We start from the raw sequence: 24,577 nt of genomic DNA, 5'->3' as shown, positions 1-24,577 counted from the left end.
CATTTGCAGATTTTACTGTTTAAAACCCCATGAAACTGGAATTAGGTAATTAGCTGATTTTGCAAAACTAGGGAGGGGATATAATTAGCTAAAGTGCCCAAAAGCATAAGAAATCAATTTGTGTAATTCTAACTTATGATGTTTTATATTGTTCCCTTTTTATATCTACATGTATTTTGTTTTGCTGTGCTGTTTATTACTGGTGACATGAGTTGATGCCCATCTTTACCAGGACACTCTTAGGACGTTTTATTTCCTGGTTAAAAAAAAATAAAGGTTAAAAATGATAGATTATTAATAATAAACAGAAACCCAACAATTCCATCCAAGCAACTTTCTATGAAAAATGTATTTAAAATGTTGGAGCAGAGCAAAGGTTCACACCCATGGGACAAAGCACTGTGCAGCGGTTATTCTTGTAGTGCTGGCACATTTTAGAACTTAGCTGTACACTGTACAGAATTTATAATATGGCCACAAAAATTAACCTGACAGTGGACTCAGCCAGTCGGCAATGCCCAACTCTCTCTTTTGTTTTTGTTTTTTATCTCAGAAAACTGCCTGAGAGCAAAACCTTCGATTTGACACTCGTCCACCTTACAAACATGAAAAAGGACACAAAAGAGGCTGATACTAGTGTAGGACTGGGCGGTATAGAGACTTTTTTACATTTCTATTGTTATTTTATTTTATTTTTTTAACTGAGGTGTGAAATCAGCCCGTCCCGTTTATACAGATATGATGTAACATAATCTTGTAAAGCCAAGCCTGAGTCAAATTGAGTTGCACTTGCTCACAACCTATCCTTGTTGGTGGCGACATGTTTGACAAATAGTGGCTAAACAAAAGATAATAAAACACAATGTTGTCAAAAGGTGATTTTACTAAAAAGTGAGGGGTGTCATTTCACTATGCAGCTGAATATGGCCTGTTCATTTTGTTGTCATTTTTTAGGTTTTCTCATTTCAAATGTACTTTTTCTTTTATATGTCAACAAACACTAATCAGCTGTATTAGTTACTGGGACGGGACGTTCTTCTTGTTGTTTACATATTTATTACACGTACAGCTCTTCTTTAGCTGAAGAGGAAAACCTAGAAAGGTTCTATTTCATTACTGTCTTTAAATAAAAGTGCTTGTGACATCATGTGAGTGGTGTTGACTTTAAATTGAACAATTACTGGTATTTACTGGTACTGAAAACACTGGTATTTATCATATATGGCCATTTGGCCTAAAAAAACTGGGATATGAACCCTAGTTTGGATCGCCACACCCTATACTGGTGCCAGATGGCGGACAAAAAGATGAGAGAAACGCAGTCGGAGTACCTTTCAAACTCTTTGGTCTTCGTGCACTCCTGGGATCCTTTGCTGATGACAATCAGAAAGTCTTGGGTCAGTACGAAGGGCACTCGCTCTCTCTTGTAGCCAAATTTTTTCTTCTTATGATCCAGGAAATGGCCAAAATCTATATGAAACAACTGAATGAAAGAAGAACCTGTTGCTGTTACTTGGCTTACACCATGACATTTCAGGCACATCGGACTATAACAGATTCCCAAAAAAGAAAAATAACCTGAATAAAGCAGGCTCGCTACAGAAGCCATTTCTAGCTGAGCTGTCTCTTTTGTTTTCTGAAACAGAGGTGAACCACCAAGATGCTGACATTTTTCATCCAAGCTGCTGTGGTCTGTAGGCTGGGGTTCGAAAAAAAATCTAACTTCAATCACTGAAACATGACGAGGAATACCAGAAAACTAATACGAGTAAAAAATAATGAAGAACATAAATGTATTCAAACAGAACACCTGAATCCCCATCAGATTGTTCTACAGTCAAGATGTTCCCTCTGGTTTCTGCCTGAAGTGTGAATAAACAAGTTACCTGCCCATCATCTTTGACCATAATGTTGCTGTTGTGCCTGTCTCCTATCCCCAGGATAAATGTAGCTACACAGTAGCCAGCACAGGACCTGGTGAACAAATCCACAGCCAAGTCGTACCTGCACACAGAGAGAAATGCATAAAAATATACTTAACATGTCAGTAAGCAATGATCCCATTGACAGTAGATTTTAAAAATAAATCAGGAATAAGTAATGCTAAGATGAAAATAAAGAACATAAGATGAACTACATGCAGACAGAAGTAAATGGGCTGTAACTGTAATGTCTTGTGGGACTCCACAGGAACGGTCATATAATGGACATTAGTCTATAATGTCTGTAATATCAGGAGAGAACGCACATCTCCCCCTTGTTCTTGTCCTTGAGCCACTGATGCAGAGTGTTTGAGTTGAACTGCAGGGCTCCTTTCAGGCCTCCTTTACACTGGATCTGCATGATGGTGTGGGAGCTGCGAACCACCTCGATGAGACCGACGCAGTCTCCTAATGACAGACAGCCGTAGGGCAACATCCTGAGGAACACAAAGCGCATTTGCTTAGCCTTACATGGAAAACAAACAGGAAACAGACAAATGTGCAGAGAAACAGAAGTGAGATCAGTACCGTAGGTCCAGTCCCTGACTCTGCCAAATGTTTTCCATGATCTTTATAATCTGCAATGTCAGCATATCCTGGCGCAAGTCTACAACACACAAACAATACGTCCAGTTAATGTATCCTGGGATACTTACAGTTTAAATAGATACACAACATAAAGATGAGTTATTGTGATTAGAATGGACAACCAATCTTGACAAGAAGCACTCTAAACAGCACTTTGTGCAATCATCTGAGAGTATAAAGTCAGGTACTCCACTTTATAGAACAAATCAGGAACAGTGAAGAGTTCTTCCTGAGTAAACCGAGCCAAAGCTTTCATAGTTTCTTACAATCTCTTTAAAGTGATAGTCCGGAGTAGATTCACCCTGGGGTCATTTGAACCGTGACATCCAGCCAAGTAGCCCACCCAAAGTTTTTTCGATATTGGCTGAACATCAGCTGAGTTACTGAGTTATCCCGAATAGCTTCGTACAAGGGTTAATGGATCCTGGTCCGTATCTCCAAAATGACCACACTAAAATCACATGCCATGACACCAAACTTCTACAGTAGTACAAATATGGTCTGTACTCACAAAACGATGCATTTTGAAGTTTGTACATAGTGCAGGAGTTTATTATTATCAACACAAGCCTGATAGCTTCTCTGCTGCTAAAGCTGCGTCGACGTCACTTCCTTGATCTGGGAGCTTCAATGTAAGATGAGGGTTGATCTACTACTGTAGACAACGAAGCAAGGCTGCTCAATTTCTCCATTGATAAAATAAATTCACAACTCTACAACATAAAAATTCATAAAAAAATCATGTAGAATATAGCATATACTTTGTTGTCTACAGTAGTAGATCAACCCTCATCTTACATTGAAGCTCCCAGATCAAGGAAGTGACGTTGACGCAGCTTTAGCAGCAGAGAAGCTATCGGGCTTGTGTTGATAATAATAAACTCCTGGACTATGTACAAACTTCCAAATGCATCGTTTTGTGAGTACAGACCATATTTGTACTATTGTAGAAGTTTGGTGTCATGGCATGTGATTTTAGTGTGGTAATTTTGGAGATACTGCCAGGTTCCATTAGCGCTTGTACTAAGCTATTCGGGATAACTCAGTAACTCAGCTGATGTTCAGCCAAGATCGAAAAAACTGCGGGTGGGCTACTTGGCTGGATGTCACGGTTCAAATGACCCCAGGTTGAATCTACTCCGAACTATCACTTTAAGGGGAAAAACACCTTAAAACGAGAACTCCAAACATGTGGAAGTGCACGTTGTTGCTGAAATATTCTCGTGTTTTGGAGTGAACACAAGCTAACGACAGAGTTATGTAGGAAGAGTATTACCGTCTCCATTTTTGAAGATGATCTCATTGTTCTGAAAAAGCAGCTCTGACATGATGTCAGGATTCTCCCAGTTCAGCCACAAGGGCCTCTTTGCTGATGACATGATTCTGCATTCATCTAACCTGTGCACAAATACAAATTGTACCAAGTTATGAGGAAACCCAAGCTTCTTTTCTCCCTCTTTGAACACAAACCACAGGTCATTCCTAATGGCGTCTGACCTCAGGTTTCCCAGTTGATGTGCAGGGTTGAGAGGAGAGGTGAAGTTCTGCAGAGCATCCATGTAGTCGGGTCTTTTCATCTGGTCCACAAGGAACCGCATCTGGACCTGCATAACACACAGAAACACAACCAAAGCCATGAAAATCTTTGTCTGTACATGCAACACTCACACACACGTGATGGCAACTTATCTAAATGAAATTAAAAGAATAGAGAAGCTGAAAGAAGTTGAAATTCAGCAAAGATCCCACATAAACGCTAATTGTTTATCAGGCCATCTTAAAAAAAATTGTAAGTGCTGTCCTGTGGTTGTGGAGAGATTTACTTTTAGAACTTCACAGCGCAAAATAAGTGCAACTAATAACATGATAGCAATGTAGATTTTACACCAAAGGCTCTGCCACCTGACTGTTTTTCACCAATAAAACGTAGCTTAGCAGTCTGGTCACGTGACCATACTCAATCTCAGCGGCGGGACGAGTTAGCGTTACAGTTTAAAGTCGTAGCAAACAAAAAAGAGAAACAGATGAAAAATGTGAGAATCGACGGTCGGAAATGCAGACACAGACGAGGCCTCGTACTGAAAGCATGTTTACTTTACAAAAAATGAGAAACAGCAGCTACATTATGTGTCTTCTGTGTCAACCAAAACAAACGCACATTTCAGCAGAAACTCAACATCTAACTTGAGGAAGTTTCCTAAATTCTTTTTTTTTTTTCCCGTGGATAGGTGAATGTTTGTTTTTTAGGTTAAACATGGGTTACATATGTTTTAAACATTCCCTAAATCTATTAGCCTATTTTTTTATTGAAGTTCTTGAATTTACCTGGATTATTTTAATTTAAGCTATTTTGTAATTAATTAATTAATTTTTATTTATTTTATTGATTGGATGAACTCTAATTTGCCTAAAGATGATTATTTTGTATTTTTGTCTGTCTGATTGAATGCTTGTGTTAACAAATAACTAGTTTTTTCACCAAACACTTTTTTACTCTTACTCAAGTAATTATTTGGATGACTACTTTTTACTTTTTTTTAAATTTTTGGCTACTCTACCCACCTCTGAGTATTACCACACTACATCTCACATACTGCACACAAAGTTCCTGTGTGTGTCTTTAACATCGCACCTTTTGTGTCTCATCCTTCTTTTCCTGTTTGAGGATGTCAGTGAGGTTGATGAGCTTCTCCATGGCCTCAACCTGCCTGCTCAGGTGTTTGAGGTACATGCCACACGCCCTGCAGTAAGCCTCCAACAGCAGCCCAAACCTCTGACTCACAGTTTTGTTGTGCATTTCTGACCTGTGACGAAGGCACAGAGACAAGGATAAGAGAGAGATGTGACATACGGGGAGGACTGACAAGTTTTAAGCCTTCTGGGAAGACACAGAGAAAGGCTGGATGACTCACTTGAGATGCCAGAAGAAGAAATGTCCTATCTTCTGATTGGTCAGAGCCTTTTTGAGGAGAAAACGTGCCAGCGGATTGTCAAGATACTGCTCATATTTCAATACCTGGATTGGACAAAGGAACAAGACAAAATGAGGAGGTTAGTTTTCATGATTTAATAATTTAAGGAGTTTCCCAGCACAGAGTTGGCATAAACTGAACATCAAAGACCTGCAGCATTTGTGTTCAAAAGTCTTTAATAAAAGGTAATTTCAAAGGAGCTTTTTCATAGTTCCTATAAATGCTGGAGGAAGTTCCCCTTTTTTGTGCCCACACAGCAGGAACCGAAGACAGAAAGAGTTCTTAGGAATCTTGTTTAGTGTTTTTTTTTTGTTTTTTAGCTCTTTGCTAATGGTAGGAGCGCACAAATGCAGCACTGCTAGCATTTAGTAATGGATTGACTGCAAAGTCCAGACTTTGTTTAACAGATGATCGAGCGGAACCTACCTGTACAAGCTGGATCAGGTACTGGGACAGTTTATCATCAGTCAAGTATTTGTCAAGGCAACGTACAGCAAAGTGCCTGACCATGGGGTCTGGATAATTACAGTCCAACAGCTCCATGGACTGCTCAGGACGGATCGATGGCCATTCTTTCAACAGACAGTACATCTGGGAAACAGAAAAAAACCATAAGACCTTTTAATGAACATATGGCAGACTTTTAAAGGAACTCAAGTACCTAAATTTCAGAGGTGCAAAACAAAGCAGAGATATGGGTAGGCCCAGATTAGCATGATGATTGAATGATGTGAAAAGTGATTTTATAAGTTTTAGATTTTCTATTCATTGCAAAACTTTGAAATTCACAATTTTGAGGAATACAGGTTAGTTTTTAGGGGACTTTAAAAAATTATATTAATTTTAAATTTGTGGAATAAGTGTTACAGGTGATAAGATCTTTTCTACAACATTTATGCATGTACCCGAACCAGGGTTTGCATCCCATTCCTGCTTATCTTACCTCTTTTATTTCTTCCCCTACCCGAACCAGGGTTTGCATCCCCACCCCGCTGTGACTGGTGTGCAGTTGGTGAGAGGCTGGTTGGTTATCGCACTTACTCTAGCACTAGTTTTGCTCTTAGCTGTTTGGTATCGGAAGGAAATGCACTTATGATTTCTTGTGACCTGAAGTTCTTTTGCCTACCGATGTTGAACGCACTTATTGTAAGTCGCTTTGGTTAAAAGCGTCTGCAAAATGACCGTAATGTAATGTAATGTAATGTAATGACATGGACTAACCTGTGCCACTTCATCTCTGGAGTTCCATTTGACAGCAAGAAGGATCTTGGGAAGGATCTCAGGGATGTTCATACAGTAGTGCCTGGTCAAGAAAGAAAAAGAGAAGAAGTGAAAAATCATACACATAACCTATGGCTCTACATCTAAATGCTCAATCAGTGTGGTTTCTTATTTACTAACCTGTGTCTCCACAAAAAGTCTTTCTCTTGCTCAGTGATTTCTGACAGAGGGTCCCTGTTACTCAGCTGTCTTAGCTGTTCAATGTCACTCTCTGTGAGGGCGTGATCTCTGGCCACACGATTGCTCTGAAACACAACAGAAATCAAACACTCTAAAGCTTCCAATGTAACAATATAGTGTTTCAAACATCTAACTGGAGCAGTCATCAATAAGCTTTGGAAAAAAAAAAGGATTTTTATCCAAAGCAGCTTCGTGGGTTCATCCTGATGCTTAGGTCCTCTAATCTTGCTGAATTTATCATTTCTTTTAGTGAAAGCCTTCATAAGACAATCATGAAATCTGTAGAAAGAGGTTTTTTTCTCTGCATGCTCAACTACCCTCAGAAAAACAAGTCTGATATCTGACTGTACAACCATGATGCTAATTCAGATTATATCCTGATGATGTCATCATTACTCTACTTAGTTCAAACCAGGCCTTCCTCAAATTTCACACACAACATGAAATGTTCAACACATCATCTCACACTGTTCACATTCTCTCACATGGTATATTTAACCGCAATGTCACATTAAAACCACAGAAGTCACGGTTCTCAGATCACACATCATCTAGAAATTTGATAAGACAGAGCATCACCTACACCATCATGAATAACTGAAGACAGTAACCAACACTGGCACAATGGAGTCACGAGCCAAGTCCCGGGAATAACTCACTTTAAGCTAAGCTTTATTGTAAATTGCCAGTCTGACCAGTAACCATGTTATTGATCCTCCTATATCCATTTTCAATCAATTCAGTGTCAGAAATAAACTGTAAAGAGCTTCACTTTTTCACTCATTTAGTGTTTTTCTGATGCGAGAGGTTGGCCAGGGACAGCTAAACCATGTTGCTGTAGCCCTGCTCAGTACAGACACCAACATGGACAACCCATGCTGAGCCCTCTCCTATCCTCAAAGACAGAAATCTATGCTTCTATGTTACACTCTCTGGACTTTAGTGGCATCTTCCCGAAAGTCTACGGTTTGAAGTTTTAGAATAATGAGGAATGAGTGAAGCTTCATAAGTGGCTTGCCTGATTGCAGCGGTTCACAGCAGTGAGTAACTTAAATGGCCCCGATAAGCTGCTCTTAAATTGCCATTAATGCTAAATGCAACCATACATTCACTACAGGTTATAGAAGGCTGTGAATAGACACATCCAATTTTAAACGCTAATACAAGACACCAGAGATGCAAAAACACTCAACTATAATTACATGAGTGGGTGTCATGCACAGCACAAATATCTGTGCTTACACTGCACCATGTGAGAGGTTGTAAATAGTATGAGATGATGTGTTAAGTTATTGATATTGTGTTAGTGTTTCACATTAAGGGAGTGACCGACTCATGCTACGCTGGTCTTTACTATCACAACTAATTCAGGAAATTGTCCAAATGGATGTAATGTCTTCAATAACACACAGTGTTGCATGCAAAAAAATATCGCTCTATAAAACGGGTCTATTGGAAGGGGAAATTCAAATGCCATCAATAAGCTATTCTTCTCTTTAAGTAATTCTATATATTTTCTGTTGCAAAATTAATCTTATGTCAGTTTCATATGGTAAAACTGTGAATTAGGTTGGTTTAAATGAAAATAAAGAATTTTTTTAAAAACTTAAAAAGGTATTATACCTGTCCTGAGAGGTTGTAGTTAAAACCCAGTTCCCTGGAGATAGTCCAGTTTGCATGATCTTCCACGGCATTCATATCTGGGTATTTGACAAGACTGCTAAAGTGGTCAAACTCCAGCTCAAGACATGGCGTTTCCTGGTAACATAGATTAAAAAAAAACATTTTCACACAGTAGCTCACAAACCAGTAAAACTCAACTTCATTAATCTAATCATTAATTTACTTTTAAGGATCATTTACTGAAATCTGAATACCTTATTGGGGTTCGATCCAGTGACTCCTATGGGATTAAGGAGGTCTTCAAGGCCATGAGGGACGGGCCAAAGGTTCAGAGCCATCTTGTTGGCCACCAGAGTGTGGGTGTAATCAAACAGGTTAATATTACCCCAAGCTAGCGGACAGTGCTCCTGGGAAAAAAAAAGAACAAACAAATAGAGAGTAAATTATCAGATATCGCACTGACTTTTAACGAGAAAGATTTCTGAAATTCTCATGGTTTCCTGAAGATTTAAACTGTTTACACAAAATAAAGCTTAATGCAATACTCTTAATACTATACTCAAAGCAATAAAGAGCAAGAGCAAGCGTTTTTCTAAAGGAACAAAACACATCCTCATATGAGCTCATCTAATGACTGCAATGCTTTTTCAAATTATTAAGAATCTTTGTTGAAACTGATCATTTAATGTCCATGCTGTCAAAAACTCTAGCTGGGTTTGGGGTGATTGCCTCCCAGTCCTAAAAACTAGGTTTCCTTCCTAGATTTCAGATAGATGGAAATGCTCTGATGGGGATGCTTTGTGGGTTGGTTCACAGTCGTTGATAGGCTGTTTACATGGATTCTATTAGGCTTTAAAAGATTTTTTTTATTGTGTTGTTCCGGTTTCAAAGCAATAAAACAGTCCTAATTAACTTTATGAGAGGCGAAGGTTTTCACAGTTTAAACAAGATGCTCATAACTACAATGACATGGCTGCAATAACTGACCCTGAAAGGTTGATATATGTAAAGAAATGTGGCTGCTTATCTGTTTGGCTGTCACAACTTTAACGGCATTCATCTATTTAACAGCACCAGTTCTGTCAAGGCTACCATGTAAGCCTTCACTTAAACTTGGAAACATCTCAATCTTCAGAGTGAGTTTCACTGAAGGAGGGCGATGAAAACTGAAGATGCCAGCAGACAGAGTTACATCCCGACAGTTAGTCAAAATACACCTGTTTATAGTAACACTGGAACAAAAGGCTGCTGAAGAACACCGTTTATTTTTAATTCAGATGGGGCACGAAAGAGCATCCGCTAACCTGACATCAATCTAGCTCCACGCAGCAGAAAACAGGACTCACCTCAGGTGTCTGTTACAATATCTATGTCTGGCATTCATTGATACACCACACACACACACACACACACACACACACACACACACACACACACACACACACACACACACACACACACACACACACACACCTCTATTCCAGCTTTTCGAGGGGATGCAAATGAAAGTAAAATCAACTAAGGATGTCTGTTTTTTAAAGAATCAAACCAAATTTCTTTGGATTGGTGTCATTGTTTTAGTTGAATTGCTTTGAGAGAAAACACGCCGCCATCTTCACAACAAGCCGTCCATGTGGCTTGTACAAGTGGAAAAGTCTACCCTGCTGGTTGTGTCCCTGTTGATGTATTCTGCCACCCCAGTGCCCATGACTGATTAGTAATTAAACAGAGCCAAAGATGACACCACAGCTTCCATTCACCTCGGACACAAATACTCAGACTGACGCACTTTCATATGCGACACACAGGTACACCGATAACTACAAGTCCCTCCCTGATGGTTTAACAGGCCATTGGTGAGACATTATATGTAATCCTAATTAATTCAATGGTTTTGCTGTTACATATTCAGTAAGAGCCCAAAGGAGAAACTGGAAGCAAAGCATTTCTCTGTTTTTGTAAACCAATCTCCTGTAAACATAGGTCACACAAGGGTGTCCTTTCCCTCACTGTGTGCCATCCTACCTCCTTGGCTCCCTTTCTGCCCTTGACAGAGCAGATGGAGAGGCAGAGTCTGGCAGCTCGGGGAATGTCTGGGATGTACATGTCATAGGTGAGCCACTCATTCCACCTACAAAAAGAATAATGGAGATGCAAAGACAATTCATCAGACAAGCTTCTATGCGACACAATGAAAATCATCTAATGTGTAAGCGGCTTAAAAACAAATCTCCCTGATATTAAACTGAAGGCTCATAAACACTACAACAGCACATCTTATGCTGAGCTGATTTGATTATATATTTATCGACACAACATTTATTCAAATAATCCCTGCCAAACACATTTCAAATGTGTCGTTACTACAGTTGTTTTTCTTTTATGAGACTGTTCTTACCAAGAATTTCTAAAGACAGAACTTCTATTAGCTCAAGTGTAAGTGGCAGTGAAGACCGGTTAAACTGTAATACGATACAGGAGCTTAGTGTTACTATCAGCAATAAACCGTTAATTTACCCTTCATGCCCTGACCGTTTAATGTAAATTAGGACCGCATAAATAGGACTATTTCAGTGGCACAACAAGAAAAACATAAACATTTACTTCCATTATCAGCTACCATACTTGATTTTACTGTCATTGTCATCAATACTTATAAAAGGTCAATTATTTAAGGTCCACTGTGGGGATCTGTAAAAACTTTTTATATCTGAAGGGCAATTAATTACCTTGGATTAGAGCAGGGTACTCTCTGAGTGTTGACATTGTCACACATTTGTTCACCTCCATGGTAAATGCCTGTTCTCACATATATCTATAAACAGACAGGAGATATAAAAAAATATATATCAACATCTGAAAGAAATATCAACACTATCAAAATATGACATCTTTAGAAATGATCTATCTTTTCCGACACCAGCCAGTTTGTCAGATTTACAAGATTCATAAACTGTACTGTGGCACAAAGGGTTCAGTTATTTTAAGGAAGGGGGAGTTTAGTCACAACAACTCCAGAAAACAAACCAGCATGAACTAACAGAAGTATGTCCCTTTGGTTATGTTGTTCACACGAAATCTCAACAATGACTGTTTGTTTCAACAGGATGTGAGGAAGTGGGAAGATGGGATATGGTGAACAACTGAAAAAACAGTCAGCTGATGACTTCTCCAAAACAAATCTCAGTTTTACAAAACATACATTTATCTGCAGAGATTCATCTTTTGGTGAATCTTCACAACATTAAACAATTATTACTACAACTATACTGTTGTTTTTCCAGATATGTCTTCTTTCACCATCCTTATGGATACATCATGGATTTTATAATAAATTGTGGGCTCGAGGATCTGTTGTTTAACGTGCCTGATCATAATGCGGGTATGTTTCTGTAAGCACTGGTTGTTCCCACCTTATCGATGTCCCGTATATTCACATTAACATAGGTGGCACAGAGGATTCGTATTCGTAGAGTCCCATTGATGGTCCAAAGTGACTTAGAAGATGCCTCGCCATTCATATATGACGTCGCCGTGGAGATGCGTCGAGAGTATGACGGCATGACAAAGTTATCTGTAGGCAACTGGGTGTACAGGCTGTCTTTAGCCATTAGCATCAGGTTAGGCATCCTGCCCAGCATGATGCAACTACGGATATACTAGAAGGAGAGACACAGAGAGGAACAGTTGGAACAAAGTCAGGACTGGGATGATTGAGTTACACTGTGCCTAACCTGTAACCAATGATGTCACTTGGTTATTCTCCTGCAGCTGCTGAGTGATCATAAAGAAAACAGTGCCACATGGGTAACTGTCTTACTTTGATGCGGCTATGAGCACACAAAACAGAACAGCTGAAATAATCCAGGCATCTGAAGGGGAACTCCAAATACATATTCATTTAATAGTCTGGAATCCCATAGCCTACTTCACTTTTATAGACTTGCAGCATTTGATCAAAGTTCAGATTTATGGATCTCTGTGGAGACACAACTAATCCCGACTGCCTCTCTGTCTGAGATATTTTAAGATTCTACACTCTTCATTCATGTGAGCTATCAATGGTGAGTCATTTTAATCTACGCCTGAATAAATGAACGGTATCTTACCTTATACTGGCTGATGGGATACTTTTCCAGCAGGTATTCATCACAGCCACAAACTTTGAGGATGTATTTACCCTGATACTCCTGAACACACATCTTTAGCTGCTCTGGGGACAGCAGCATGCTGCGTGTCTTCTTACGAATGGCCTCTGCAATCACCTTTAGGACATTACACATGCAGAAAACCAACATTAGCGGGTGGAGAGGCAGTATTCATTGCTGAATTGTAAATAATCCTTATTTTGTTTGCTCTGTTTATAGTCTTAGAGGCGATACATTAATAGGGACGCCTTTAAGAGATTGAAATGTCCAAATCAAAGCGGCATAAAGAAGCTCTAATGAAGGTTGAAATACATATTCATCCCACCTGTTCAGGCACACAGTCATGGTTGATCTTCAGTGTATACTTTTGCTTGTCATTGTTCGGGGAAACAATGACCCATATTACAACAATAATCTGACCTGCAAACACAGTCAGAAAAACAAACATGGACGCTGGGAAACAAAAGTCAATAAACCATTTTTTTCTTGAAACAACTACGTAAAAAAAACCAACCCAACGTTAATTACTCTACAATTTGAAGCATGGAAAACATTACGGTGCTTATTTACTATTAAATTCACACAATAGCTTCATTCTGATAGAACTTCAATAGATGTACTGAACGTCACTTGTCAGATTCTTTGCTGGGAATAAAAACGTAGACAGAAGCTTTTGCCTACCTTTGTCAAGTTTGCTATAGATGTGTTTGGGAAGTTCCTGTGTCGATTCTATATTGGGTGGGTAAACATACAGCGCTCTGCTGTGGGGCCCACTGGCATCTCTCAGCTCCACTGAGTCTTTACAAACATTTAGGATGTTTCTCCTGAAATCCTGAACCTCAGGATCCTTCACGAGATCAAACTCACATACAGGCATACCAATGGCAAAACCTGACAAAACAGAAAGAAGACACATTCAATTTAAGTACTTATTGCACATCAACTGTAGTTGTTTTACCAGCTAAACTTAACTTGTAGATAAATAAACCAAATGTTCTATGTCATTACTCTTTATCCATAAATGATCAATTGTTCTGGACATTGGCAAATATTGACATTGACTAAAAAAAAAAATTGTCTTTGTAAACAGCAGAACTGACATTATCAGAGGAGAAGACGCTCTCACCAATCTCTCTGTTGAGGATCTTTTCCTCTCTGTTACCAACAGGTTCAATAACTTTGAGGAAAGGTTGGAAGAGTCGGAGGTCACACAGCCTGCGGGTCTCATCGTAGAACTCCTCCCGCTCTGCTTCCTGGTGGGATGGAGGAAAAAAAGGATGGCGCGGTCAATATTTCACTTTTTATTCATGAAGGCCGATGATTAAATTGCTGTGGGAGCTGGAAGTCTTCCTCCAGGTGCAAAATGGATGCTGGGAAATGGAAAACATCATGTTTTTTTAAAATAGTTGTAAAGCTGAATTGTTTTTTCAGTTTTAATGACTTCCAGCTGTAACAAAGTAGGTTTGCATGTATTCTTTAAAAAATAAGAACCCTTTGGCTGCGTAAAAACAGTATCTGATGGGAGCTTGTTTAATTCTATTAGCAGTTAAGGCTGAAACATGAATTGCTCTCCTTTAAAAACATCTGTCTGGGGTCACTCCAGAGTTCGCACCTGTGTAACACTGACAAAGATGTAGGATGTCTCCTCCTGTAAGAGGTGATGAAGAGGATACTTTCTGGCCTCCTTGAACAGCTCGTGTTTGATGGTGATGAGCGTGGCCTCACGGAGACACTCCAGTGTCAGAATCATTCCATTGGGCAGCAGGCAGTCCACCAGGATCCTGCAGAAGCACCAGTCATAATCACGTTAAAGACACAATGGTGGGGCTAATCAAATTATGGTGTTCACAGAAAAACAAACACGTGTATTCACAGAAGAATCGAGACCAACGTACCTGGGAGGCATCAAGTGGATGCCCCACAGCTCCCCTGAGGACGGCCTGGGAGGCATCTTCCTCTCAGTCTCTCAGCTCAGTTACACAATTAAGCTGCAGAGCGCAACCTGAAAGAGAACAACACGATAGAGTTAGTTTAACCTTTTTCTGCATAACTCACAGGCCGAAAGCTCTGTTCTGCTTCAGATCCAGTGGTGATGCCGATTTGAAAACATTGTGATGTATGATTTGATTATTGAACAAAGTTACGTGATGCTTATGTTGAGACTTGTTATGTTCTTTGCATAGTCACGTTAAAAAGTGGGATAACTTAACACATTAAATACCGGCGGTTTTTACAGAATTATGTCATAGAATCCCAGCGTTCTAAACCATTTTTTGACGTTTTTTGTACAGTCACAGCATATTATGTGATAGGGCCACTGAAACATGTTATGGCTCGTTTGAAAGCTGAGACTTTAAACTCTTTGTGGGTCAAAACTGCGTGTCTCTAGGTGCCGCCATTAGCAAGCTATCCTTAGCTAAACCAAGGCGGGTATCCACCAAAATCAACAACAAACTGAGATATCGGGGCTTTTGTGAAACGTGCGCTCTTTCAGCCTGTCGCACTTTAGATACTTACATATCCGGGTCAGAGGATTTGAGTCGTGTCGCATGTTGCAAAGCTAACCTGTTCATAAGACCGCCTCCTTAGACTTAGATTTTTCCATAAAAAAAACGTAAAAAACGTATTTTTACCATGTGGGAGCCAACGCATGGGCAGTAAAAACGTAGTTTTACGTGACTTGGGAATCAATGTGTTAACTGACACGTGCTGTTCAAAAATGTAAGTGTATCGTGCTCAATGTTATGAAGAGGAGCTTACCAAATATCGTTTGTACCATGGGACAAAACTTCTTTTACAGTCCCCTAATTACCAGGTATTTACCATGTAAATATATGGTAATTCATAGCATCTTCATGTGTAATTACCACCGGCATTAAAGGTAAATACATGTAAACTACAGCTGAAGTACAAAGTATTTACCTGGTAAAATATTTTACAGCGCGCTAATTACCAGGTATTAACCCGGTAAATGTAAAATAAAACCTAGAGTGTTCTTGTGTAATTTACAATAGTAAATTAAGGTAAATACAGGGAAACTACAGCCGAAGTACAAAGTATTTATTTGGTCAGTACAAAGTATTTATTAGGTCATTGCTGCTGGTAACAAGTAGGTAAATACTGAGAAACTACAACTGAAACACTAAGAAAAAAATCTCCACAACTGCGCATCTGTTAAACTGAGTACCATGTAGTTGACAGGTTTAGGTTGGTAATTACTCAGATATATCATAATAACTTAATAATACACTGTAATTTCAATACATTTTACCAAGTAAATACTTTGTACTTTGGCTGTAGTTTCCGTGTATTTACCTTCTTATACTGGTGGTAATTACACAAGAATGACCATATATTTACCTGGTAATTAGGGGACAGTAAAAATAAGGGTAACCAAAAACTTTTTTTTATAAATCTTTTCTTTATTTTGAAAAGGTTGGTGAATGACAGATAAGGTTACTTTTGGACCAATGTGATCAGCTTTTAGTTGAAGAGTTGCCACCACTGCTGGCTGAAACTGCAGTCCTGCCGACTCAGTGTTATGTTCAGACTTATGAGAACAAGCAAAGTTTACAAAGCAGATGTTTAACTGTCATACTTCCCTCGTTTTTGTCAATCAAATATAACACTAACAGGCAACACTGATAACCCATCACCCTTAATTTAACTAATATATGATTGGAAATGCTTGGATTTCCATGTATGAGACAAGTCCAACCTCAGCTTTATGCTCCTCTGAAATAATGCATGCAATTTGAAACTGAATGAAAACAGTAACTTCATGTTAACACGCCCGTCAGAGCAGTCTTCCACAATTCTCTTGAAAGAAAATGAATCTTAACTCAGCAAACACGTAACATCTGTCTGATCGAATTCTTGAAGATAACTCTGTATTTGGCCCTCAACGTTTTTTCAACAGTTATGAATTTTTAAGATTTTTACTCTATTCGCTGTCTTGGATACTTTTGCATACTTTTGATAAAGAGTGTATAGTGATAACTCAGCAAACCATATCAGGGAAATCCTGCTTCTGAAGAAATGACAGACAAGAAGAGAAAAATCAACACAAATAGGTTGATTAGCGAACACATCTTGGCACGTAGCTCGTCACTACATACAGAGACGAAAGCAGGAGCTTCCCGTTTAGCTCCTAACACTAACCGTTCGATCAAATAATAATAATAATCAGTCAACAGGACCCTGAAACACACATTTCATTCCTTTAACAGATCCCCACTAATAACTATTTTGAGATTTAAAAAAATAATAAGTCGCACAATGATGACTGCACCAAAGCCATCTGCATTCACGCTGGTCAGTTTTTGAATGACCCAGACTGGTTCCAGATCTCTGATTCTCTTCCCACAACTAAGATTATTTCAGCACAGTTGACTCATTCAGGTGAATTTAGATCAACCAAACACGTAGTTTGTTGTGCATCCCTGTCTTGTTCCAATTTGGAACATAAAAAAGTGAAAAAGTGGTAAATTAAGTTTTAGGTAGCTCCATACAGAGCGTCTCAGATACAAATCGGATGTAATGTTTAAAAAAATGATCTGTCAGTAAAGATGATTAACATCAGTTTTATTTCAACCGTGCATGGTGCTGGGATTTTGTACGGTAAAGAGGACCACCTAAGGAAAGTATTTCATGTCACATTATGGTGGAATGTGGAAGAAAATTATTTTCCAACAGTCTTCAATGCTTAATGATGTTAACTGAAACATTTCCTCACATCTAACACTCTGTAGACGTGCGTGTGCTTCTTGTTCGTACTACATTCTTAATCATATTTTAGCTACTAATTTTATCTATTGTTCTTATATTTTTCTTTTTTGTTTAAAATTTAAATCATGCTATTTATTTCTACTGTTTTAACTCTGTTTTAACGCGCCCCCCATTTTCAGGTTTTTTGCCAAAACGATATGCCCAAGTTGTAAACAGCACAGATCCCACATCTTTTGAGACTCAGAGATGTGTCTGGTATCATTGGAAAGGTAACACTCTCAGGGATATTATAAAAGTGATGTTGTGTCTTACTGACCCAGAGTGGGAGGGGTTAGAATGATGGGGTTGTTTCCCCGTCCATATGTTTGCCTATACATTAAATTGGGTAAAGCCATTCAGGGACCTCTAGGCCTCTATAGACACAGCTACGTCAGAGCCACATGTCTTGACTTCATGCAGTCCAAATTTGGAGTCAAAAGACCAAAAAATGAATTGTTCAGAGGTATTTTTCAACAGGTATGTCTATGCGTTTTCCTTAGTTCCTTTTTGGAGTCTCCAAAAGGACACTTGGTTACCAAAGCTGTATAACCAGAATCAAACACCTGTAAGTTGACAACCCCTTTGCCTACAAACAAAATGTTAGCCTCTAATGAAAGCTGACACCTTGGGGCTCCCTGCTACTGTTTGTATGAGGATGTCAGTCAATCTGGAATAGAATGACAGAAGCATTATTACAATAACTACAGTAAGATATAATATCTATCTATCTTTCTATATATCTTTCTATCTTTCAATCGCAAAACCAATAACAATCTCTTTGTGTGTTCTGATTCAATGCAACAATCTGTATGCATTTACATTACGCACGTTACGCACCACAAGTGCCATTTCCCCTATGGTCGATAACGCATGGATTTCTTTTGGCACATACAAGCTTGATAGTATAGTCCCATAAACCGTTGGAAACCTTAGACTATTGGCTAAAAGGTTATCCACATGACTTCCATGGAAATTGCCATTGGCTGGAACTACTGTCATTCTAAGTATTGTTGTGGGTAGTGAAGACGATATTCTCAGCGTGTCCGCATTGGCTTTCAAGACGTGTACTACCCACTAACCATTCTCCGATTGACTTGTGTCTGGTGTCAATCGAAGCTAAAATACCTGACACACCTCCACATTGAGAAATTTGTCAGCAATTGACTGGCAGGTGACTCGGAGCCAGCTGGAAAGGTAACTAGCTGCATCTTTAGTCGCCCACAGTACGTTTTGCGGTTGGACAACACATCAACATTGTGAGGAGAGGATTAAGTTTATAAGAAAAGGGACTTCATATTTCATAACCATGGATACTTGGCAAGCTTTACAAGGTGTCCCCGAGTCACGAAAAGGTTTTGGTGGATAACGGCAAGGCTTGAAAGGTAGGTTGACATGTCACACTGAAACACGTTAGCTTAGAGGCTAGCTGAGCTAACGTCTGTTACTGTTATCGCTGTGAGCACCCATTTGATTCGGGAATGGTCTTGAATGAATCGGGTGAATCTCAGCTTTCTAACGGTGTATGGCATGAATATACTTGTTAAGGGATGGCGTTTCAGGATTGAACAATAACAATAATAATTAGCTACTGAGTAGCATTGTAAATACTGTTATTGTTTATTCTATTTTTGTACATATTGATATTTTTATTCTTATTTTTATTTTTTCCCTATCTTATTCTTATTAATCTTTATTTTCCTGTAAATAAGAGCACTGCAACAAAAGAATTTCCCGCAAGGGATCAATAAAGTTATTCTGATTCTGATTCCATACAATTCCAATCCCAAGTGTACCGCTGATGGTACAGTGTGCAGTAAGGGGTTAATGTATCTGTAAAGCACTTTGAATCGCCTTGTTGTTGAATTGTGCTATACAAATAAACTTGCCTTGCCCTGCCTTACATTTTGGGTCAGCTGTGCCCTTGCTTCCAAAACCTGGACCTCGACAGTAAGTTGCAGTGGTGTGGATATCAGCTATTCTTCTGCAAAGTCTCTCCACAAGCAAATGTCCATAGTGTTCTTCTGCTTCTTGCCTTTGTTTGGTTATCTCTTTTTTTTCCTCTTCAGGCTGGTAGTGTGTAGCTGACGCACTCAGTCCAATGCGTCACATATATGAAGCCTGCATGTGGTCGGTTGCACAGGGACTTGGTGAACTCTTTCAGACTAGAGAGAATGACGAAATTCAAAGAACAAAGGCCTTGTGTATCAGGAAACCGTGTATTTCCGTCTATCTTGTCACAGTGAAATGTTTTGTTAGGACTGTTCGGTTGTTAACCCGCCTTATTAACCCGCCTTATTAACCCGCCACTCTGTCTCTTTGGTAATTCACACGTCAGAGAGAGGAAATTCCGCCCTGCATCAGTGTGTATTTACACAAATCATGCTCCCATCAGCTGAGTGACGACAGCATCGTTGGTTGGTACAGTTATTTCCGTGACCTTACACATATATCCCACCTCGACTCCGTTACTGCTTCCCTTGCCAGCTCAGAGGCCTCTCAGAGGCCTATCAGTGGCAGATCAACCAGGTCGCCTCTGTATTTTCAAACATGACACCAATGCACCACAAAGGCACATCAGTCCTGGCTTGAAAGGCAAGTGTGAAAAAGCCGGATTTACAGCTCGTTTGATATTCTGAGGCAGTCGGTGGGAGAGGAGTTGATGAGTGAGAAGCTACAGCCGATGAAAATGCAAAACACAGGGAAAAACCGAGCAGAATTTGGTTAAACCTTGGCGAGAACGCATGCCTCTTTGACGTTTACAGCGTGAAATATCATAACAGACCAAAAAAAGAGATACCACGGAGAGAAACTGACACCTTTCTCAAAAAAACCAAGATGTGTTTGTGGCATATTCTAACGTTAATGAAAAGGGAGAGACTCGTCTGCACGACAGCTGGAACTGCTTCATAAAGACCAGACAAATGAGTCAGGAGTCAAGTTTGGTGAAAACTCCTGAAGTGGGTGACCCCCTGTCACAGATCACTCATGTAAAGTGAACTTAAAAACTCAAGATCACGATGATCTGACGAGACTGAAATCTTGTAGTCAGAACTTGGCTTTAAAAAGTAATAAAAAACACGACAAAGAGTCTGCAGTGCTCACCAAACCTCCAATCTACCCCGATACCAATGTGATGGGGTCTGTGGGAGGGAAGCTCAATCCAAAAAGACCCCACCCCACAACCCACAGGACTGAAAAATCAAACCAGAGAAGATTAGCTCATTCAGCTTTCTCTCATGCAGCACAGAGAAATGAAGAGTCTTCGGGGACTTCAGTGACTAAACTACTTTAGACAGCCTGCTAAGGTCCAACTCTCATAAAGCACAACAACACAGTGACTCAGCTAAAGATTGAGACACAGTCATGGCAAAGTGTGCGTTTGTGTAAGCTCTTAAAATACTGCGCCTTCATTTTAATCTAATCAAATTTACGACCTTCATCAACAAGTATCACGACAGAGAATCCAAAGGGGCGGCAATAATTATTATCATTTGTAAAAGGTCTGTTTTTCTCTTATTCTGTGGTTTTTTTTTTTCGTATTTTGTTAGTGTTTATGTGTTCAAATCCAGAATCTTCTCCGTCTGAACTGGAACAGCTGTTTAAACTATAAAAACTGACAATGTACCACAAAATTTTTATGAAAATGACCAGTTTAGGTCATCTGAAAGTTAAACTCGCCCCTTAAAAACATCAACGACACGGACATTACTCGTGTTTCTTTCATGCCGATAACACTTTTATGACAGGATCCAGGAACCATAAACGTTTATCAACAACATCTAATCTTGTCTCCTCAAGAGGAAGCCATGTGGGAAAAAAAAAACATTTGTAACGAGGATGCAAGGTAAACATTGAAGGTTCATTTCATACAAAAGTAGCACTCAAGTATGTTTAGGATGTTGTGACATTAAACTCTAATGCAGATTTCTAACCAGGCAGAAGCAACATCAAAGACTTACCCAATACAATCATCTGAAATCTAATCTCATTTCCAGTGCCAGTGAAACTTTCACATCCTTTTGCTCCAGTAAACAGGTGTCCACACATGCAAAAGCATTGCTCAGAGGGCCCTAAATCAGATAGTGAGGTTAATGTAGCTCAAAAGATGCCCGCATGCGCTCGACACCCAGAGTCTGAAGACTTGAGATGATACCACAAGAGATACCCATGACACGCAAGAAAGTTTCACTTTTTGGAGCATTTTAGAGTCCAAGTCCCTGCCACTAAACCTTATTTCTACTTAAGTAATAAAGACAGGCCTAAAGGGTGTCGTCCCCAACTGGAGAAACTCTTTTTAAGCCACTAAGTTTGCCTGGATGCAAATACGAAACTAACCTGCTTAAGTATCCAAGGAGTGCCCAGTTAATACAGTAGGGCGTATAAATAGTAACAAAATAGAAGCGTAGAACCCTCTGATGGAAAACTGTGCATCCAGTTGCAGTTGAGAGACAAAAGTAAAAGAAATCAATAGTTTGAGAAATTGGCAAATACAGGTTTATACGGAAGATGTACAAAAACGAGCTAAAAACAGAAAACCCTACGCTTGAACAAATCACCCATTGAGCAGTTTTGCGATCTGTGATCCTGATCAGGATGCAGCTAAGCACTTTAGGACAAAAGAGGGAGCTTCCTCAAAACACAGGATGTGGGGAGTGGGGAAACATTGGCCTAGACACAAGCTTTGCTTTGAGAATTGACACACAACTACACAATAGTTCTGTGGGTAAGCTAGCAAGATCAAACATACGCTCAATCAATACATCACATAGCTCAATTTATTTGTGGTGAACACTTTTAGCCGCTTGCATAACACTGCACAATTAAAAAGTAATTTAAATCGAAACACTTGAGAGAAAATGATTGAGCTACATTTTGTGATTAAAATTAGCTTGGAAAAAAATCAAGTTGCTTTGAAAGATAACACTGTACAATAAGGGGTGTTTGCTGGACAGTCAACAAAATATGTGTGACTGAGGCAGAGAATATGTCAAACATACCTTTGAGAGACACCCTCCTATTTGGATGATGGGACAGTTCCACCCTTCATGTTTCAATCCATCTTCACGCTCTCACTGAAATATGTGTTGGGAGGAGAGGAAATTAAAACCCAAAACAACACCACGGACAGCCTCAACAGCAGCTGGGCTGATTCACACTGGCTTAGCAGGTTAGCTAACGATGGGTGTTTGGAAATGACAACTACACAACACAAATCCAATGAATAAAACCGTTAAATTGTCTAGTTAACCACTTCGCTGCCAGGCTAATCATGGCGCCCCTGCCGTTGTACAAATATATTTTTGAACTAATATCCACCAGTTTAAGAATATAGCAAAAGGCAAATGTTGGAAAACACATTTGCCAAACGTACAAAAAAATGGCATGCATCGACAGAACGGTGTAAAAACAGCAAATAAAGCTAGATAACTTACCCATATGACTTGGCGTCAACGCTGTTTGAGGACGCTGGACTGAAAGGCTATTCCTGGCTAGTGCCAGTTAGCTTCCAGCTAGCCAGCCCCTCCTGTCCTCAGCGGCCGCTTGGCGGCTCCCGGCGCCGGGCGAAGCCAGCCGTTATCTGTCTGTCAGCTTCTGCGTCAGCTATCCGTTAGATCCGTTAGAGCAGCCGTTACTCCACGCAGCCAGTAAACCCTCTAGTGTTGTGGACGCTGAGGTTAACAGATCAAGTGGGCAAAAACAGATCAGCATGTCCGGTCAGAGGAGACTCAAGCTGGAGGATGTTGTGAGGAGCGGGTCGACCGGACAAGTTGCTACTGCGACAATGCAGCCACGCTGTCTGTCTGGGGCCCTCCTCCCTTCCTCAAAATCACACAAACACACACACCGACAATGAAAGTGAGTGGACCGCCTCGGTGTGATATTGTAGTGTTATTATGAGCTGTGTTTTCCGTAAAGGTTTCAACCACAAACCACATATTTATGTTCACAGATTTCCATATCAACACGCCATCGCAATAAAAGAGATAAATGGGCCGAATAAAGTACAATATTATGCTTCACACTCTGTGGGCGTTGTTTTTACTCGGCTTTGTAAAATAGCCCAGGATTTTAAAAAAAGACAAGGAGGAAACGACAGTCTTTACAGCATCACAAAATACAGACTGAGAAACAGATAAAGTTCAAATGAAATAAATTATAATATTCAAATCAGTTGAATAAAAATGTATTGAAATATGTGGCGTTGTGTTGGATGTAACAACATCAATCAATCAATCCAACTGTAGTTGTTTACCACTTCTCACACAGCACGTGTAACACAATGTGCTTTACAGGTAAAAAGCAATAATAGTAACAGAAACAATGAAAACAAAGCTACACACTTGATAATCATGTAGTAAGAATAAAAACAGGACTCCAGTTAAAGAAACACTATCCTTAGTCTATGAGGAAACACAGAAGACTTAAGAAGTAAACATATCTAAACACGATATAAATAAGTAGTAAATAAGTAAGTTCTAAGAGTAGGGAATAGAAAATAGTGCAGAATGTAGCTATAGCCACTAAAAAGATAAATAAATGAATAAAAAGACACAATTGTTCTACTATATAGACTCAAAGGCTAAATTAAAAAAGCATATCTTGAGTTTCCTTTTGAAAATCTCCTCACTCAGTTGTTCTCATGTATTTATGGTGGTCACTGGGAAAATGTAGTTTTTCACTGTATTTATTTATTCATTCATTTATTTATTCATATATTTTGGGAGACCAGAAAGGGGAGTGATCGCTGTGTATTAAAAGCACACCAGTGTCTCTGTCTTAGAGAGAAATTACTTTCTGGAATGCTTTTCAGCTGATAAATGCAGTCTGTGTAATAGATTTATTGTGGGGCTCAAAACTGAGATATGAATCAACAATGACATAAATTGCATGATTGATTGGCTTTAGCACCAGGGCGAGCAGCATCAGGACAGGCTATTAAGATTTCAGTTTTGCCCTGACTGAGCAGTAAAAATGTTGCCATCCATAACTTGACATCTAAAAAACAATCATAAAGGTTGGTGAGACACAGCATTAC

General features: G+C 39.4%; 2 protein-coding genes across 2 annotated transcripts in view; both read right to left on the bottom strand.

The window, feature by feature from the left end:
- Nucleotides 1-23,339, bottom strand: part of pik3ca (phosphatidylinositol-4,5-bisphosphate 3-kinase, catalytic subunit alpha) — a 28,761-nt gene extending 5,422 nt beyond the window's left edge. The window contains exons 1-24 of the mRNA XM_075485927.1: nt 22,974-23,339; nt 22,539-22,613; nt 14,670-14,776; nt 14,387-14,555; nt 13,901-14,027; nt 13,456-13,665; nt 13,100-13,194; nt 12,736-12,891; nt 12,040-12,285; nt 11,356-11,441; nt 10,652-10,757; nt 8,881-9,033; nt 8,627-8,761; nt 6,944-7,068; nt 6,764-6,845; nt 5,969-6,133; nt 5,483-5,586; nt 5,203-5,374; nt 4,068-4,174; nt 3,847-3,968; nt 2,511-2,589; nt 2,249-2,419; nt 1,887-2,004; nt 1,332-1,483 (exon numbers count right to left, since the gene is read on the bottom strand). Coding sequence (XP_075342042.1) covers nt 1,332-1,483; nt 1,887-2,004; nt 2,249-2,419; nt 2,511-2,589; nt 3,847-3,968; nt 4,068-4,174; nt 5,203-5,374; nt 5,483-5,586; nt 5,969-6,133; nt 6,764-6,845; nt 6,944-7,068; nt 8,627-8,761; nt 8,881-9,033; nt 10,652-10,757; nt 11,356-11,441; nt 12,040-12,285; nt 12,736-12,891; nt 13,100-13,194; nt 13,456-13,665; nt 13,901-14,027; nt 14,387-14,555; nt 14,670-14,725 — 2,936 coding nt within the window. The 5' untranslated portion in view covers nt 14,726-14,776; nt 22,539-22,613; nt 22,974-23,339. The remainder of the gene's footprint in view (nt 1-1,331; nt 1,484-1,886; nt 2,005-2,248; nt 2,420-2,510; nt 2,590-3,846; nt 3,969-4,067; nt 4,175-5,202; nt 5,375-5,482; nt 5,587-5,968; nt 6,134-6,763; nt 6,846-6,943; nt 7,069-8,626; nt 8,762-8,880; nt 9,034-10,651; nt 10,758-11,355; nt 11,442-12,039; nt 12,286-12,735; nt 12,892-13,099; nt 13,195-13,455; nt 13,666-13,900; nt 14,028-14,386; nt 14,556-14,669; nt 14,777-22,538; nt 22,614-22,973) is intronic.
- dnajc19 (DnaJ (Hsp40) homolog, subfamily C, member 19) overlaps nt 1-24,577 on the bottom strand; it is a 472,642-nt gene that overhangs the window by 425,901 nt on the left and 22,164 nt on the right. The gene's annotated exons all lie outside the window — the stretch shown is intronic.

This window comes from Odontesthes bonariensis, chromosome 15 (assembly GCF_027942865.1).
Source record: "Odontesthes bonariensis isolate fOdoBon6 chromosome 15, fOdoBon6.hap1, whole genome shotgun sequence".
NCBI lineage: Eukaryota > Metazoa > Chordata > Actinopteri > Atheriniformes > Atherinopsidae > Odontesthes > Odontesthes bonariensis.
Note: the sequence above shows the minus strand (reverse complement) of the source record. Positions and strands in the feature narration are given on the sequence as shown.